The sequence below is a fragment of the Halichoerus grypus genome, chromosome 3 (genome assembly GCF_964656455.1).
Source record: "Halichoerus grypus chromosome 3, mHalGry1.hap1.1, whole genome shotgun sequence".
NCBI classification, from domain to species: domain Eukaryota; kingdom Metazoa; phylum Chordata; class Mammalia; order Carnivora; family Phocidae; genus Halichoerus; species Halichoerus grypus.
Genome location: NC_135714.1, coordinates 145,432,370 through 145,448,672, shown reverse-complemented (window position 1 = coordinate 145,448,672; position 16,303 = coordinate 145,432,370). Strand labels below are relative to the sequence as shown.

General features: G+C 39.6%; 2 protein-coding genes across 8 annotated transcripts in view; one reads left to right on the top strand and one right to left on the bottom strand.

Moving 5' to 3' along the window:
- The window catches only part of CBR4 (carbonyl reductase 4), a 160,624-nt gene that overhangs the window by 61,147 nt on the left and 83,174 nt on the right, over nt 1-16,303 (top strand). The window lies entirely within an intron of this gene.
- The window catches only part of PALLD (palladin, cytoskeletal associated protein), a 243,404-nt gene continuing 231,871 nt past the window's right edge, over nt 4,771-16,303 (bottom strand). For all 3 annotated transcript variants that reach the window (XM_036087528.2, XM_078069421.1, XM_036087529.2), the window contains 5 exons: nt 14,533-14,665; nt 11,546-11,753; nt 8,791-8,956; nt 8,127-8,260; nt 4,771-6,966 (listed from right to left, as the gene is read on the bottom strand). In XM_036087528.2, coding sequence (XP_035943421.1) covers nt 6,794-6,966; nt 8,127-8,260; nt 8,791-8,956; nt 11,546-11,753; nt 14,533-14,665 — 814 coding nt within the window. In that variant the 3' untranslated portion in view covers nt 4,771-6,793. The remainder of the gene's footprint in view (nt 6,967-8,126; nt 8,261-8,790; nt 8,957-11,545; nt 11,754-14,532; nt 14,666-16,303) is intronic.

Genomic DNA, 16,303 nt, shown 5'->3' with positions numbered 1-16,303 from the left:
TGCTCTTTGTTATTTCTCTCCTACTAATTTTGGGCTATGTTTGTTCTTCTTTTTCTAGTTCCTTGATGTATAAATTAGGTTGTTTGAAATATTTCTTGTTTGTTAATGTAGTCATTTATTGTTACGAATTTCCCTCTTAGAACTGCTTTTGCTGCATTCCGTAAGTTTTGATATATTTCCATTTTCATTCATCAAGGTATTTTTTTATTTTTCTTTTGATTTCCTCTTTGACTCATTGTTCAGTATCATGTTGTTTAATCTCCACATACTTGTGAATTTTCCAGTTTCCTTTTTGTAATTGATTTCTGGTGTCTTACCATTGTGGTCAGAAAAGATGCTTGATATGATTTTAATCTTCTTAAATTTATTAAGACTTGTTTTGTGGCCTAACCTGTGATCTGCTCTGGAAAATGTTCCATGTGTGCTTGAGAATGTGTTCTGTTACTTTTGGATAGAATGTTCTGTATATGTCTTTTAAGTCCATCTGGTCTAATGTATTGTTTAAGGCCACTGTTTCCTCATTTTCTATCTGGATGATTTATCCGTTGATGAAAGTGGGGTATTAAAGTCCTTTGCTATTATTATATTGCTATATATTTCTCCCTTTAGATCTAATATTTTCTTTTATATTTGCATTAATATTTGCTTTATATCTGTAGGTGCTCCTGTGTTGGGTGCATAAATATTTGCAAATATTATATCCCCTTGTTGGACTGACCCCTTTATTATTTATAATGACCTTTTTTGTCTCATTACTGTCTTAACTAATATCAGAAAAAAAAAAGACTTTTATCTACCCCACCTTTCCTTTGGTTGCCATTTTCATGGAATGTCTTTTTCTATCCCTTCACTTTCAGTGTGTGTGTGTTCTTACATCTGAAGTCTCTTGTAGAAGGCATACAGATAGGTCTTGGTTTTTATCTATTCAGCCACTCTGTGTCTTTTTATTGGATAATTTAGTCCCTTTTCATTTAAAGTATTTATTGATAAGTATGTACTAATTGTCATTTTGTTAATTTGTTCTGGTTGTTTATTAGTTCTTTTTCCCTTCTCTTGCCCTTTTCCTTTGTGATTTGATGATTTTCTGTAGTGGTATGTTTAGATTCCTTTAGCTTTTGTGTGTCTACTATTGGTTTCTGCTTTGTGGGTACCATCAGGCTTACATAAAACAACTTATGTTGATAAGTTTATTTTAAGTTGATAATGACTTAAATTTGCACACATTCTAAAGCTGACTTTTTTACTCTACCACACCCTTTTTATGTTTTGCATGTCACAGTTTATACCTTTTTATCTTGTGTGTCCCTTAACTAAGTATTGTTGTTACAGTTATTTTATTCCTTTTGTCTTTTAACCTCCATTCTAGCTTTATAAAGCTACCTTTACTATATATTTACCTCTGCCAGTGAAATTCATACTTTCATATGTTTTCCTGCAACTAATTAGTGCCATTTCTTTTTACCTTAAGAAAGTCCCTTTAACCTTTCTTGTAAGGTTGGTTTAATGGTGACAAACTTTAACTTTTGTCTGGGAAACTCTTTTGTCTCTCCTTCAGTTCTGAATGGTAACTGGGTAGTATAGTTTTGATTGGACTTTTTTTTTTCTTTCAACACTTTGAATATATCATGCCAGTTCCTCTGCAAAGTTTTTGCTGAAAAACCTGCTGATAGTCTTATGGGGCTTCCCTTGTATGTAACAAGTTCTTTTTCTCTTGCTGCTTTTAAGATTTTTTTTCTTTAACTTTTGACACTTTAATTATAATGTGTTTTGGTGTGGGTCTCTTTGAGTTCATCTTTTTTGGAACTCTGTGGGCTTCTTGGATTTGGACATCTGTTTCCCTCCCGTTTTCGGCCCTTAGTTCTTGAAATAAATTTTCTGCCTCTTTCTCTTTTTGCCTCTGAGACTCCTATACTGCAAATGTTGATCAGCTTGATGTTGTCTCACGAGTCCCTTAAGCTATCTTCACTCTCTCATTTTTCTTTTTGCTGCTGTGATTGAATGAATTCCTGTGCTCTATCCTCAAGTTCAACTGATCCTTTTTCCTTCATCTAGTCTTTTTTCCCATCATCTTCTCTAATTTTTTCCCTCTAGTCTGCTGTTGAGCCGCTCTATTGTATTTTTCAGTTCAGTTATTGTATTCTTCAGCTCTGTGACTTCTGTTTGGTACTGACTTATATTTTCTTTCTCTTTGAAGTTCACACTTTGTTCATTCTTTTCCTGAGCTTGGTGAGCATCTTTATGAATATTATTTTAAACTCTTAATAGGTAAGTTACTTATTTCCATTACAATAAGGTCTTTTTTCTGATGTTTTATCTTGTTCTTTCATTTAGAATGTACTTCTGTGTTTGTTCATTTTCCTTGACACTCTGTTGGTTTTAATGCTTTGGATAAAATATCCAAATATCCACCTATCCCAGTCTTGAGGGAGTAGCCTTGTGTAGGAGATGAATTTTATTGTCCAATCCAGCCCTAGCTCAAACTTTTGTTACTGTCCAAGCAGCCTACTTCATCTTTAGTGGCTCCTAGTAGTTGAGGCTGTGCCAAGACCTGTCATGCCAAATGGAGAACCTCAGTCGGCACCTAGATTCAGGCTGTTTGGAAGCCAGATTCTTAGCAACATTTAAAGTATGCAAATATACTTCTTTCAGAGGAAGACCGGGAGGAGGGTATATCTGCTGCCTCTGCACCAAAACCTGGGGTTATAGCCAGTTAAGAGCTGTTTCTTTGTTTGCTACCATTCTGTTGAGCCCACGAACACAAGCCCTGCTGGCCACCAGGGCCAGGCTGTCAAGGGATGTGCCCGCCGGAAAGAAGCCAGGAAAGCAGGGGTACCAGATGTAGATACAAGCTCCTTTCTTGAACATCCCGGTGAACTGAGGTGGGGCGGAGGGAGAGCTGGAAGATGGTGCGATGCTAGCCTTCTGGGTCTCTGGAGGGGATTGTAGTCAGCCCCTAGAAGTGTATTTAATGACAAGCCTCCCCTCAGGGCACAGCTATGAAGACAAGCCAATCGTCCTCTTTCACAGAGAGATCTGGCAATGCCTTTCAGTCTGCTGCCTCTCTGTTGTGTCTTGGGTGGGGGAAAGCTGGTTAAGAACTGTTTCTCCATTACAGTCTTATGGGACTCGTGAACATAAATCCTCTGGCCCCAGAGCCAGGCTGTCAAGGGGTGTCTGCTGGGCAGCACCTGCAAAAACCAGGGCATCGGACACGTGCACAAGCTCCCTTTGGGGAGATAGCAGCAACCTGGAGTGAGGCAGAGGGAGAGTGTGAAGACAGGGACTGGCCCTGGAGGCCTCTGGAGAGGATTCGAGTTCGCCCTTAGATGCGTGTTTCATTAGAAGCCTGCCCCTCGGCCTCCAGCTCTAAGGATAAGCAAATAGTCCTCTCTCGCAGAAAGACTGTTTCATTCTGTCCCTGCTCTGCCCTTGGGCAGTAGGTGGTTAAGAACTGCTTCTCTGTTACAGTCCCAGGGGACCTGCCTCCACGAGCCACCCCAGCCAGGCAATCAATGGGTGTCTCCTGAGCGGCAGCTGCAGAAACCAGGGTGCCAGACATTGCACAAGCTTCTTTCTGGGACATACTGGTGACCCGGAGTGAGGCAGGGGGTGAGCACGGAGAAGGTTGGTACTCACTAGCCTCAGTCTTCGGAGATTATTTCAGTGTACCCCTAGATGTTTGTTAAATTAGGTGTCTACCCTCAGGCTGAAGCTTTAAGATAAGCAAATAGGCTTTTTTCACAGAAAGACTGGTCTCTAGGGTGGGCAACCCCGTGGGAGCCTTTTAAGAACTATTTGTCAGATTGCTACAGCCTTGTGGGTCTTGTGGATGTAAGTCCCATTGGCTTGTGAAGCTAGATGTTTTGGGGGCTTATCTCTCAGGTGCATTCTTAAAAGTTGGGGTGCTCATGTGGGATTCAAATCCTTTGGTCCTGAGGCTGAACCCCGGGGTTTTGAGTTCCCTCCTGATTGTAGGTTTAGAAGAAACTGTTAGGTATGTTGTTGATCTGGTGTGTCTGTGGGAGGAGGTGTGTTCAGGATCCTGTGTCACCATCTTGAACAAGAACCCTCTCTAATTTCATAGATGCCAAGAGAGGGCATATGGTTTGTGGTCACAGAATACTTTCCCCCTGGGGCATCACAGGAACCAACATTATTTACATGCATATAGGCAGAATTCTGAGATGGCTCCCAGGATTCCTACCTCCTGGTGTATACACACCTTCTCTCAGTTATCCAAACACAAATTTAGGTGTTGCTTTGGAGGGATTTTAATTAGATAAAAAATTCAGGTGATTTTAAGAAAGAGGGGTATTCACTTGGTCTTGACCTAATCAGGTGATCCCTTAGAAGGGCCTGGGCTTCTGACAAGATCAAGGCATGAGAGGGATCCATTCTGAGGAAGATTCTCTTTGTTGGTTTTGAAGATGAAGGGGAGGACATGGCAAGGACTGCAGATGGCCCGTAGGAGTTGAGAGTGGCCCCTAGCTGACAGATTACATTGAGGCCTCTATCCTACAACTGCAAGGAAATAAATTTTGTCACAACTACTTGAACTTGGAAGTGCTCCAGATGAGATTGTAGTCCAGTGGATGTGCGTGCTAATGTTAGTTAGCCTTATAAGACTTTGAGCGGAGAACCCAGCCCTTCTGATGTGTAGAACTGTGAGCTAATGTTATTTATTTTAAGCTTCTAAGTTTGTACTAATTTATGACAGCAGCAATAGAAAACTAAAACAATGGAATATTTTGCTTCACAAAATTGCAACTATTATTTGTTAAATATTTATTGATGTTAAATCCACATTACACCAGCACAACAATCCAAAAAGTAGTATGATAGTACTTTTTTTATAAATACAACATAAAAGGTGGCAAGTAATGCTACTTAATCCCAAACCCAGCAAATTAGCAAACAGTCACATTCAGAAAAATTTGGCAAGTAAGATATGACGTTAAGTCATAATTCTACGATATAGATAGGTCCACGAAAGACTCTGTATTGTATCTTAAATTCCATATTAGCAACGCATATAAGTGTGGTCAAAGAAACTTGCACCACTCTGCAAAGAACATCTGCCACCCAGTGATCAAGCCTATTAATCATTTAAAACTTGGTTGGTTGGTGTTCTTAGAAAGAAGTAGAAAGCTGTACATGTGAAGCAGTAATATGAAATATATGGGGTGGTACACAGATATAAAATTATTTTAAAAAATACTACGTATTGAATTAACTGAGCTAAGACAGTTCAACATTTTTATTATAAATAATGAAAGATATATGTGTTTTGCATAAGGAATACAGTGTTTTCTTTTCATAGCAAAGTACCATTAAAACCTCATGTTTTATAACATAATATCTGGCCAAATTGTTTTTTTTCTCCTTTTTAAAGAAGTTTATTGGTTCCGACTTAAAACCATCAAGTCTGGTCAGAATCATGTCAATCTAGCTGTTGCAAGATCATATGCATTCAAAAATCAGTCTTTGCAGAGATGCCTTTACAAACTACCCGGAACCCAGCACCTTCTTAAGGCAAGGTTGCATGGCAGCATGGAAGTGAACTCATATTTTCCATTCACCATATCACGGTGCCATTGGGAAAAAAATTATGGCACAAACCTGTTTTTGTCTCAACCAAGTCTCCACTTCCCTCCAGTAGACTAGCTCCTACAGGCAGTTTCTCATTGACGCCAATCTTGCAGTCTCAGTCCATTTTCCACTTGCTCGACACAGCTAACCTCTTCAGCGACTACACAGACTTCAGACACACTGAAACTTCCACAGCACATGTGCTCCAATCTCCCAGCTGACCCTAGATCCCCTGACTTTTGAATGGCAGTGTATTTTCACCTACACTTTAGGTTACTTTTGAGGAAAACCAAAGAAAAGCCTGGCCTTCACCACGTCTCCTGCCCCTTCTACTTTTATCTAAATGAGTACAAGTGTGCTGGTAGCATTTTCCTTCATTCTTCCTACTCCTTCCAGACCCCTCTTTCCTCTGGATACCATACGCCTTGGTCATTTGGGTGATTTGGATGTCTTTTGTGGAATGGACTGTAATACAGTTTTGCTTTATTCGGAATACTTTATATTATTTAAATTAGCCTTTTAATATGGTTTGTAAGTAAGCTTCCTACCAAGGTAGCATGAAAAGAAAATACTACACATATAGAAAAAGGTGGTTAAGAACTAAGGTATTAACCTTGTTAGATAACTCTCGATACTAATAAAATTTAAGGCAAGTAATTCCTTCCTTGTGATTTAATATAAAACAATTTTGCAAAAACAAGGCATTTACTTGGATTTGTCATTTCCCATTCCTTTTCATCCCTATATACTGCACTTGGTTCACTGTAGCTGTCTGAACACACTGCCCACTTAGAATGGTTTTAGTATTATTTGTGGTACATTTGTCTCCTGTCAAGCATTCCACACTGTCAATGCCGTGTAGCACCTACAGCTACTGTTTAAGGCACTTGGGAGAATACAAATTCTGGTTACCTTTGAACAGTTGATTTCCATTAGCATTTTGGCATTTCAGATCGCTTTCATCACAGAAATTCCACAAGTTCTAAGTTGGATGATGAATGTAAATTTTCTGTGCAATGTGTACATTTCTATGAGCATCACCTACTTAAACTCTAAGTTTGGTATATCAAGTAAGAAAAATATTATTTTGGTGTTTATTTCTTATAGTCAAAGGTATGTTTTGCCCATTACATAATGTGAAAAAGGAATATGTTGGTCAAGGCAATGGCTGTTTCAGTGTTTGAGCGTTAACAAAGATGTTGGATTACAGGTCCTCACTTTCTACCAAGCCGGCATTCAGTGTCAGGTGAGATGGGCTGGCTTCAGGTTGGAACGCTGCTTTAATGTCTAGTCCCTGGTCTGAAAGTGCTGCGTAGCGACTGGCTGAGGGCCGTACTTTTTTTGGCTTGGTGCTCTGTGGCTGCTGATGCCACTGGGCTACAATAAAAAAGGAAAAAATAAAAATAAGATTAAAAAAAAACCCCAAGATGTCACTGGAAAGCATTTAAATGTTTCAAGTAAATAGAGAATGTCTTTGGATATATACCAGGCACATGTTCTTTGGCATGGAAGAAATCCTAAAATGTAAGCACAGCTTTGCATTTTCCTTATGTGTTGCAGATTTACTGTCTGTCCAGGGTAGTGGGACTAAAACAGCTAGGTAGTAAAGAAGTGTAGTTTCTTTTAAAGTAAATACTGCAGCACAGGAAATCCTTCAGAACAGTCTCTCAGCTTCCTAATTCTCACCTCTCCCTCTCTTTAAATAACATCTTCAAAGCACAAAATGTACACATGTCATAATTATAGTAGTTAGGTATTTGGGATGGATGTTTCAGCACTAATCAATTGAAAAGAAGTGGGCAGTTGGGAAGGTTGAGGTCACTCAATACTTGAAGAACCTTACAAAATTACTTCCTATTCAGCAAGAGGTGAAATTGAAATCAGTTCTTAATTTTTTCTCGTGGTTTTCTTTATGTCAATAGATCACATAATGCTACTGTACTAGTCTGTGAATTCAACAGAAAGAAGTTTCTTTAAATTTAAGATGCATGTACACAAATATACATACACAAACACACAAACCTATTGCTGAGCTGCTTAAGGGATATTAAAGAGAAAAGCGCTAAGCCACAGAAAGGATGCATTCCAGGCTCAATGGTACACACATTTAGAGTGAATTAAGACACTGTGATAGGATTATAATATAGCAAGAAATGTTAAAAGGCAGTCATTTGCAGAACACAGTAACAAGAAAATGTGAAAAACGTGGTTATGCTTTTGCCTACTGTTAACTCCAAGGGATGCTTGAGTAAGGAAGCCACAACTGACTAGCCAACATAAGAGAAATCAACATGCATATTTTGCTAATAATGCAAAGTTCCTGAATGATACTTGGGTGTTTGTTCTCCTGGTGTAGTTCACTATTAATGTTGAGAAACTATAAATAGAAAGAGAAAGAGCAATATGAAATTTGGGGCAAATAAAACACTGCAGTTGTTTATAAGCTTATATAAAAGTAATGTGATTTGCTGTCCAGATGTCTACTTTTTCATGATTTAATGAATAACTGCAATGAGATGAGATGAAGTGGCACTCACTGTAAACATCCAGCCTGGCAGTACAGGACACAATCCCGGCTTCATTCTTGGCTGACACTGTATACCACCCAGCGTCTTCTTTTGTGGCCCCCTGAATGAGCAGGCAGATGTAGCCATGATTATCCTGGTGCATGCTGGAGAAACAGATAAAGTCATTAGGGTTCTAAATTTTTAAAAAGTGGCTTTGGACATGAAGCATCATTTTTAATTAGATCATTAGAAACAGAATTGTGCAAGTAGCGGATAATAGGGTCATACTTATTCTGGAAAGGCTGCTAGCCCCATTAAAGTTAATGGGAGAGAAGAGCAGACATCAAGAGGTTGAATAAATGTGTGCGCTTAATTTTTAGTGGAGGATCAGCCTTTACAAAACCCACTGAATAGTTTCTGTATCACCACTGAAGCAAATGAATTCATCTTTTCTTCTAGATATAAACACTTAAAAAAAATCACCATGAAATTAAGTTAGAATATGCTTCATCACATACCATTAGAGCTTCCTTCCAGAGGCTTAATTATACATGAGGATAAAGAGTGATTTTTGTCCTCAACACCATCAATAGCATGACTCTTACGCAAATTTATGTGCTATATAAAGTGCATCTTTTTATGTATCCTTAGGACCTACTGAACAGAGGTGGACTAAGTCATTGTACGTTCTCACCTCACTCGGTCAGTGCTGTGAGTGAGTGATTCATTTTCTTTCTTCCAAAATATCTGAGGCGGTGGCACTCCTGAAACACGGCATTCCAGTCGCACTGGGTACCCATCAGCAACTCCTGTGTTTTGCAGCTTCTCGATAAACACGGGGGGTTTGTGTGCTTCTTTAGCTAAGGAAACAGCAGATGAATTATCGATCAGTGATATACAAAGATAGCCCTATAAAGAATTCTGAAGCTTTTATAGAAACATTGTTTAAATGGATCTTTTATTTTATGATACCATTTTTCACTTCAGGTGGTAAGATGCTCGTCCTCTCTCCCAAGAAAGGTTCCTATGCTTCATTCCACTCATTTATTTCGTCAATTAATTCAAGTCTGACAGGCCCACACAGTCCACTGGCCATCTGCTCCACAGAATGCCTGACAGGCTGCGTGACACTCCTAAGTCATGGCTAGCATCTGGGATGGCTTCACTACTAATGATGTCACCAAGCACTCACAGCCTTTACTAACCACTGCCACCTAGTGACTCTGAGGAGAACAAGTATTTCTAGGAATTTGATCCACTCAAATGCCCTCTTTGCTGTCCGAAATGTTTGCTATGGAGATTCTGAAGATTTGTAAGTCTTGGCTTAAGTGAGACATACCATAGGATTTAAAGGAGGAAAAGAGTGGGGGGACATCTTTATCTAAATTTGGCAGCTTTAAATTGTTACTTATAAACTAGGAATGTACATCCTATAAATTACGAATTCCAATTTGTATTCTTTGAAGGAAGCTATAAAAAGATGACTTAGTACCCTGAAGGAAGGAAGCCATAAAAGAGACAACTTTGTTACTTAGTCTGAAAAAATCAGAACTATTTGTTAATAACTCTCTATTACTATCTGATGGGAAATTGTTTTCATAGATCTGTGGTGGAAACAATTTCAGAGAAAGAATAAAGTTTGTTTTCTTCTAAGCTACCAATAATGCATTTGAGAATACATGTCTCTATCCACCACCCTCTCCTTTGGAGTGACAGGTATATCAAAGCAAAACAGGGGAGAAACAAACAGGTGAAGAGGATAAAAACTGTACCTGAAAATTTCAAATACCTAAGACTCTCTAAGACTTTGAATGATGTTGAGGGTTATACTTTTATTGTATTTCACATGGTTTCCTGACCCAGGCTTTTTCGGAGGAAGTAGGAACAGACCTCAATTAATATTCTTTCTGGATCCCAGTTTTGAGAAGAGCATAACAGGTGTAAGATGAACTTTAATGTCAAAGCAATCTCCAGTAGAATCACACCCACCATTCTGGAGCACTGCTATGCAGGGTACTGGTGGTGATGTAGAGCTTCATACAATTTAATCCTTGTAAAATGACAGTCCTTAGAAAGACTCTGTGACGCCTTACGGCCCCTATTTTATGTATGAGGGAAGCGAGCTGCAGAGATGTTCTGTATTTGCCAAAAGACGTAGCTGATCCATGACAGCTGGGCTTGGAACTGAGAGCTGAGGCCAAAGACGTGAGGCTTCTACTTACAGTGCCCTCTGCCCACCTTTCCCATGCAAGTGCTGACTGAGCACAGACCAAGATGCCTGTGTCTCTTAGACCTTCCTGTCTCAGTCCTGAAAGGGCAGACAGGACCCAAGGGAACATGCAACAGCAGAATGCTGAACAGTTTTAGCTGGAGGAGGGATGTTTAGAGGGCTGGATGAAACTGATCCTAGTTGTGTAGGAATATCAAATACCTGATGTAAAATTTGAAAGCATGGTTAACACACAGCATGACAGCCTGGGTATTTCTGACATTTTTGTGTGAAAAATGTCCTGGTACTTTTATTAGAATCATTACCCAGGACTTTAGCCAGGACCTCCTCGACTTTATTCTCACGGCTACTCTATTTCTTGAAAGAGCTCAGTGGCTCACAGTGTGGGGAAGAGCACTCCGAGTCAACAGACTATGTGAGTCTGGCCTCTGGCCCTCAGTTCACTAAATAGGGCCCTGGGAAAGTCACTTACTCTAACTTCCACACCTGTAAAATGAAGAAAATTTGCTCCAATTATCTTTGAGGGTGTTTGTGAGGACCAGCTGAGATAATGTAAATGAAGCACTTTGCAAACAGGGGTATGAGAAATAAACATTCTTTTTAAAAAGAGAACAGATAACAGACTCTTACTTATGCTCAGCTCCTAAGGATATTATAAACCTTCCTTATCTAAGGGTAAGACTTTATATAATATTATGTAATTTTACGAAATTTACCTAAAAGTATAATTCATTAAAAAGCAAATCTGAATTTGACCATGACATTGGAGGTAGATGATAATGTTTCAAATTTTTGAATTTTGACACCAGTGCACATTATTTTAAAAAGTGGGTAGAACTTTTGAGCATGAGCAAATTCTTAAATGTATGAGCAAATTCTTATATATCAAGTTTGGTTCTGGAATCTATGATACCATTGCTCTTTCTCTCTGTATCATTGGAGGCCAACACACACATGAGGAATAGAACGACCCAGAACAGCTGCTAAACTCCTCTCTTGGCCAGGCTAATGGGAGACAGGAAACATAAATAATGATAGCTACACTGAAAAAAATTTATGTTCCTGATTTGCTAATAAGCCTTATGTCCTAATTGGCTATTTTGATAATACAATCTTTTTTCAGCAGTTTATTTTCCATATTGGTTAATAATGCAGGATTACTTTACATTTTTGAATCTGATAATTCATTCTGAGAGAAAAATTTCACAGACTTGCTTACCAGCAACCACAAGCTCCAGGCTGAACGAGTTTTGTCCTGCTCGGTTGGTGGCTATACACGTGTAGATGCCGGCATCTCGTGAGGTGACTGGCTCTATGATCAGCGAGTGCACCCCGTTCTCACGCACGAGCATCTTGTGAGCACTGTCGGGGCGTATAGGTTTTCCATCTAGTTGCCAGCTTAGATCTGGGGTTGGTAACCCACTGACCTAAACCAGAAAGGAGCATATAAATTTCTGTAATACTGAAACAAGACGAAATCAGTAACAGCTAGGAAACCACCATGAATTCCTCCTTCGGTAGTATAAGAGATGGCTTTTGGTGTCAGCTCATGTTGCTCTTTTGCTTCAACCTTTCAATGGCTTCCTAAGCAAGCATGGCCTCACTTCTAAACATCTCTTGTAGAGCAACCTAGAGAAAAGTAAAGTGGGGATTTTAAAAATTTCTCTTCTTGTCTTAACTCACCAGGGTCCTAAAGACGACTGGGCTGATGTCAGCACAGGGCTCTGAGCTCTTTGGAAAGGTATCCAACCGCAGTAACAATAGCACATACTCAGCTGGCATGTATACACTATAAAGCTTGTTTTCAAAGGGTTGCCACAGCTCTGGAGACATCAGTTAATGCATCCATCAGCACACGGAGCTATTACTACTATCTTATAATCCTTGAAACGAAGTAACAAGACCAATAGGAAATTACCCAGAAGCCATCTCTACAAATCAGCATCCCAATGGAAACATAAAATCCTGAGACCAGGACAGTTGTGTTGACCAGAGATCAGATAAAAGCACATTTAATTGCTAATAGCACATTGTGCTGTGAAGGGTAGGGATGGTTGCCATCTGTCAGCTCTTTATAGTTTTGCCCTTGATTGTGAAAGGGAAGAAAAGCACGGTTAAGGATAGCTTTTTTCTTACCGCCATCCCAAATTTACTAGTGGGAATTGCATACAAAAAGATGTCGGTTGGACTGTAAAGTAATTCTTTTGAAAACCTCACTCTGCCAAATTCCATTCTTGCTGTGTGATATTCATTTATATTACCTACAAGATGCCTCTCTCCATACATGTAACAAAGGTCTAGAGAATTTAAGGGAGAAAAAATAAGTAAACTTTGGAAGACAGCAGTAGTTGGCTTGGCTACTGGGACGGTCTGCCTCTCTGTCCTCCCCTCTGTGTACTGGCTTCCCCCCAGCCCCACATTCACTGCTCTCCCTGCTTGGAGACCCCTAGAGGTGGTATGGAGGCAGAGGGAATGCGCACCTCTGGTCGGGCTCCAGGCCTTCCCCAGGTTTGGAAGTAAAGTGGCACTGCTTGTTGCCATCTTGCTTGGTTAGACCCTGAACAAGGCCATGGTGTGTGTAGTAGGAGCATCACTCAGCCCCCCTAATTCACAGTGCATCTATGCCATGGACAGAGTTAATCACATTAAGGCAAAGGGAAAACGCCCGGTTCTTCTACCCCTATTTGAATCCCAGCCCTTCTGGTTGTGTAAAGAAAAGTCCGATTTCAGGAATCTAAGGTCATTGTAAGCAGATCATAACTTGAACAGAAGCATGCTCTCAGCAGATATGGAAATGGGAGGAGGCAGATGAGCAGATTTGTTACTAGTGGAGTTGGATTAGTTATTTTCCCTTAGCACTTAGTACCAAGTCAAGGGTAGTGAGCATCTGGGATACCTAAAGGGTTTAAAAGGCAGGGGAGTGCTTTTTTGGGGGAAAATCTGTCTGTTGCTTTAGTGATAGGCTTATTTTCATGATTTTTTTTCTTCTTAAAGCTTAAATGTGTTCCCTTCTTGTGTTCCCTCTCTCGCTGTGTCTCTGTCAAATAAATACTGATTTGATTTGACAGAGAGAGACACAGCGAGAGAGGGAACGCAAGCAGGGGGAGTGGGAGAGCGAGAAGCAGGCTCCCCGCTGAGCAAGGAACCTGACCCGGGGCTTGATCCCAGGAGCCCAGGATCATGACCCAAGCCAAAGGCAGCTGCTTAACCAACTGAGCCACCCAGGCACCCCAAGAGTACTTTTTTTTTTTATTTGACAGAGAGAGAGACAGCTAGAGAGGGAACACAAGCAGGGGGAGTGGGAGAGGGAGAAGCAGGCTCCTGGCCGAGCAGGGAGCCTGATGCGGGGCTCGATCCCAGGACCCTGGGATCATGACCTGAGCTGAAGGCAGACGCTTAACGACTGAGCCACCCAGGCGCCCCCCAAGAGTACTTTTTTAAAATACATTTCTATAAACCCAGATTTAATCCTCCAAGTGTCTTATATTTGTGTTTTGCAATCCCAGAGAGAAACAGCAGAGGGAGCCCAAATTTTAAAAACCTTATCCATATTTAAGAACTAACTAAAATTTATGATCAATAAATAATGGGGCAAAAAACCAAAACAATCAAAAAAAATTTCACAGCAGTGGTTATTAAACATTTCTGGCCTCAAGCTCCTTCTAGAAATTGATGAAAGCTATATCATACACATAATTTTGTATGCAATTTCAGAACTCACACCTAATGAAACCTGCCTACCACCCAGAGGCCCTGGGTTAAGCAGCCCTGCTGTGAAATGGGTAAGAGAAGGATGTCACTCTAACTGCTCTTAGAAAGGGGAGGAATGAAAGAGTAGATACATGGCTACAAAATTTATATGAAAAAAGAATGAAGATAAATGAATTATTAGGACATGACAGATTTAACACATTTATCACTTCAACAAAATGGGAAACTTAAAGGGAAAAAAACCTCCCAGTGACTGTATACAGTATGGTATGTGGGGTTCTAAATAAAGAACACGTTTAATAAAAATTTAAAAGGAAAAGAATGACAGAACAGTATATAAACATCCAGTATATGTCACTCCTTTTTTTTTTCTTGTAGGCTGGAAACATTTTAAAGATGTACACCTTACATAATTTCCCTAAAAGGAACTCAAGAGAAATGGCAGTAAGGGGGGGAAGGGAGGCAAGAGATTTGCAGGCAGTAACAAACTCTTACTTTACAATCCATTCTGCAGAGTTTTCCTTCTTGAACAGTTAGATCTCCAGGAGCCTGCAAGAAGTGAGGTCTGAAGAATCGCTCTTGAATCGGTTCATTTTCATCTCCACTGTCCCTTGATCTAGACCGAGGCCTTAGGACAAGACAGATAATAAACAGATAGAAAGATGGAAGGAAAGGCAAGAACAAAGGGGAAGGGGGAAGGGAGGAAGATAGAAGTTATTTTCAGGCTCTTGATTTTTTTAATAATACATGGAGTAATAATGTAATTTCTTTACATGATTACGACTCCTAAAGTTTACACATAAAGTCAGAAAAGTCAGCAAAATCTTGTTTCATTTGAAAGTTTATTATGAATTTAATAGTCTGCTTATTTCAGAACTTAAATAATTCTGCTATCCTACTCCTTAAAGCTAATATAAATCATAAAAGGGAAATGGGAAAAAATGAAGTACTCTATATTAACCTGTTTTTTCCTAAATAAATATTTTTGAAAGCTGTATGAGAAGTAGCAGTGGCTGTTGCTCATTTATTACCAAATCTTTTCCAACAGAAAGTATAACTTTCCACTGTGATTTGAAATTTATAGGAAATTAAAATCTCTTATTTTGTAAAAATTTCATATCTAATCAAAATTCCTTTTCATATAAACCAGGAAAACAAATTATATTTTTTAGCTTTAAATTAAAATTGGGCAAATCTCCCAGATTTTGTGCATCTCTCTTGCTTTTGAGTATGTTGCTGGAGGCACCTTTCAGAGCAACACCAATTTAAAGTAATTGCAGGGAAGATGTAAGGAAGGAACAAGATATTGAACATAAATTCTGTCACTAGTCACTAGAAGAGAAGTTTAAAAACATTTAACTAGAAAAAGAGTAGAACAAATGAAAGATCAGTCTAACAGGCTAGTAATTGCCAGCTTTTTTATGTAGTTTACTGTTCAAGTACAGATCTAATTTCTGAGCAGAATGCTTTTCTAGGAGACACTGACGCATGGAAAAGCTTGAATGTATTGAAGACACAAGAAAAGCAGAAGAAAATAATGCAAGAGACTGGATCTGCTACTCAATACGTTGTTTATAGCCATACACACAGGCCTAGGTTCTTGTGAACAAACAAGAGTATTAAACCCCCATGTGTTTAGGTATCAGAATTGTCTTCCACAGTGTTGAGCAGAGGGCTCTGTGCATCCAGTCACATGAGGTGTAGACAGAGCACTTGTTTGGTGTCTTCCTCAGTGTTCCTGGCTGACCTTCCTCAGTGTTCCTGGCTGACCTTCTGTGAGCCTAACTTAGCATACATTCTCTTCACCACCAGTGTTTGCATCTGTGGCCTGCAGTTTGCAGTCAGGGCTATTGGAGCAGGCTCTGTAAAATATCTAAATAGGAACCCAAGATGACAGGCTGGGTGACTTACCATATTTTCTTAAGTGCAAATAAGTTACTAGGAAGGATATCCTTTCCTTGTCCCTGCCTACTGTTATCCCGTCAACATCCTTGCATAAGCTCAGGATGACTAGGAAGAGAAAGCACACTCTACTTTAACAAGTACTTGCTGTGAACATTTCAAGTAGGGCACATCTTACCTACAAAATTGTCATCTAAATTGTTTTGAACTAAGTGACTGAAAAGTGAACATTAGCAAACTAGCTGATTTTAAGAAATGTAGTGGCAGTAATCTGTCATGGCTAGTCTAGACAGCTGCTGGTTGGAGAAGTTTGGTTTTGAATCTTTCTGTACCATTTACTAGATTTTCATGTTAACGTGCCTGC